The following is a 2,915-nucleotide window of genomic DNA, read 5'->3' on the forward strand; positions in this document are numbered from 1 at the left end:
TCCAACACCACAGTTCAAAAGCATCAATTCTTCGGTGCTCAGCTTTCTTCACAGTCCAACTCACATCCATACATGACCACTGGAAAAACCATAGCCTTGACTAGATGGACCTTTGTTGGCAAAGTAATGTCTCTGCTTTTGAACATGCTATCTAGGTTGGTCATAACTTTCCTTCCAAGGAGTAAGCATCTTTTAATTTCATGGCTGCAGTCACCATCTGCAGTGATTTTGGAGCCCAGAAAACTAAAGTCTGACACTGTTTCCACTGTTTCCCCATCTATTTCCCTAGAAGTGATGGGACCAGATGCCATGATCTTCATGTTCTGAATGTTGAGCTTTAAGCCAACCTTTTCACTCTCCTCTTTCACTTTCATCAAGAGGGCTTCTTAGTTCCTCTTCACTTTCTGCCATTAGGGTGGTGTCATCTGCATATCTGAGGTTATTGATATTTCTCCCGGCAATCTTGATTCCAGCTTGTGCTTCTTCTAGCCCAGCGTTTCTCATGCATAAAATGTAGATATAAATTGAATGCCTAGAATTTTCAACCTCTTTTATAAGGTCAGTATATTGTCAATTTGAAGTGTTTCCAGTGAGGTTTCTGGGTATTAAATATTTCCCTTGGGATGTATGTAGTAGCTTCTGAATCTCTTTATAGCAGTTTTTATCTCTTTATTTCTCAGGGTATAAATGGCTGGATTTAGAAGAGGTGTAATAACAGAGTAAAACACAGCAATAAATTTGTCCACCCAGGTGATGCTGAGTGGCCACACATAGATGAAGATGCAGGGCCCAAAGAAGAGCACCACCACTGTGATGTGGGCAGTGCAGGTAGAGAGTGCCCTAGATGTACCAGCTTTAGAGCTTTGGTGAACAGTAAGAAGAATATATGTGTAGGATATCAGCAGCAGCATAAAGCAGGTCATGGCTGGAACCCCACTGTCAGCATTCATTAATATTCCCAAGTTATAGGAATCTATGCAGGCAAGCTTGATTACCAGTGGTATATCACAGAAAAAGCTGTCGATTTCCCTGGGGCCACAGAAAGGCAATTGCACAATCACAGCCATTTGACTCATGGCATGCACAAAGCCAATGGTCCAGGAAGTCAGCACAAGCCCAATGCACTTCTGCAGGTTCATTATGGTTGAATAGTGGAGTGGCTTGCAGATGGCCACATAGCGATCATAGGCCATTACCACCAACAGCACCATCTCACCCCCTCCAAAAAAATGCACAAAGAAGATCTGGCACATGCAGCCTCCAAAGGAAACAGTCTTGTTCTCTCTGACAAAGTCTGTAATCATCTTAGGAGTGGTCACTGAGCAAAGCCACATATCAACAAAGGACAGGTTGGCCAATAAGAAGTACATGGGAGAATGCAGATGGGGGTCAGTGACGATTAAGATTATGATGGCAATGTTTCCAAATACAATGATCAGGTAAAGCATAAAAAACATCAGTAAGAGTAAGACCTGCATAGTCCATGAGTGACAAAGTCCCAGAAGCACAAATTCTGACACTACAGACAGATTTCCTGCATCCATTTAATTCAGCATGTCCTCTAAAATAAGCAGGAGAAAAAGACAGATTTTTCAGTTAGTGGGATGGGAAAGGATACTTAATCTTTAGAAACTGGTTGAAATTCTATCTCAATGAAGTTTAAATTCATTGAAAATTAGCATCTATATCTGAAAGTGAAAATTTAATTGTGAAGACAAATATTGGGAAAATACTCAGAGTATTATGACCAAAAGAGAAATAAATCCCTAAAATTTGCTTTCCAAGATAGAATTCTTATAAATGATTAATTAAGAGGATATTCCCACAAAGAATAAGTGAGAACGGTGGATAGCAAAATGAAAGGCTGAGAAAAGATTGTAGCGTCACCTAGAAACTAGTTTCGGTCCTGCTTCCCCAGTGAAAAGAATCTGAGTGCAGACCATCAACTGTTATACTGTAATAACTGTGATTTGAGTAGTCTACTTAGGAAGATGGTGGTGAACAGATACTGAAGCCCAGAGCAAATGCATGGCACAAAATTACAGTTTCTCTCTAGTATGCATACTGATTTCTTTAAGCCTCATTTGAGTGTCTTCTATAAGACATCATTTAATTAAAATTTTACCTTATTTCTCTACATTATATATTGGAACAATCTTTAGGAGAAAAGCCATATAATAAATACAAGGCATGATAATTCACATGGAAAATAAAGCACATAATTTATCATTATATAAGATCACAAGTCAATAGAATTCATTTAGTTAACTAAATCTATTAGAAAATGTCTGGAGACTTATGTGAGAAAGGGAGGTTAACTCAGACGCAGGTTCTGTTTTAATGACATATGAATGAATGTTCCTTATAACTCGAGCTTATGAATAGAAAATATTTACTTTCAATTACATCAGTAGATGGTAGGAAACCCTTAGGTTTTGAAATATTACCTTAAATGTATAAAAAATGATTTGGGAGAATGGCATTGAAACATGTATAATATCATATAAGAAACAAATCGCCAGTCCAGGTTCGATGCAGGATACAGGATACTTGGGGCTGGTGCACTGGGATGACCCAGAGGGAGGGTACAGGAAGGGAGGTGGGAGGGGGGTTCAGGATGGGGAGCATGTGTACACCCGTGGCGGATTCATGTTGATGTATGGCAAAACCAATACAATATTGTAAAGTAATTAGCCTCCATTAAAACAAATAAATTTAAATTAAAAAAAGAAGAAAAAAGCCAGTCTTGCAGATAAGCAACTATTATCTTCTGTAACTTTAAATACATGTCATTTATATTTAATAACTGAATAAAAGATGTGAGGATAAAAAAAAGCTTCAGAAATCATCAATTACTGACCTCTAAATAGAATAAAGATATAGCTTATATTAATCCTTAAGTACATTAAGAATTC

At 38.0% G+C, this 2,915-nt stretch overlaps 1 protein-coding gene across 1 annotated transcript; it reads right to left on the reverse strand.

The window, feature by feature from the left end:
• Window positions 1–605: 605 nt before the first annotated feature.
• Window positions 606–1,547, reverse strand: LOC102398980 (olfactory receptor 4K14-like). Its single transcript, XM_006073490.3, has one exon. It carries the CDS (start codon window positions 1,542–1,544, stop codon window positions 606–608), a length of 939 nt encoding a protein of 312 aa, XP_006073552.3. The 5' UTR covers window positions 1,545–1,547.
• Between the last annotated feature and the right edge of the window lie 1,368 nt (window positions 1,548–2,915).

Source organism: Bubalus bubalis, chromosome 11 (assembly GCF_019923935.1).
Source record: "Bubalus bubalis isolate 160015118507 breed Murrah chromosome 11, NDDB_SH_1, whole genome shotgun sequence".
NCBI classification, from domain to species: Eukaryota; Metazoa; Chordata; class Mammalia; order Artiodactyla; family Bovidae; genus Bubalus; species Bubalus bubalis.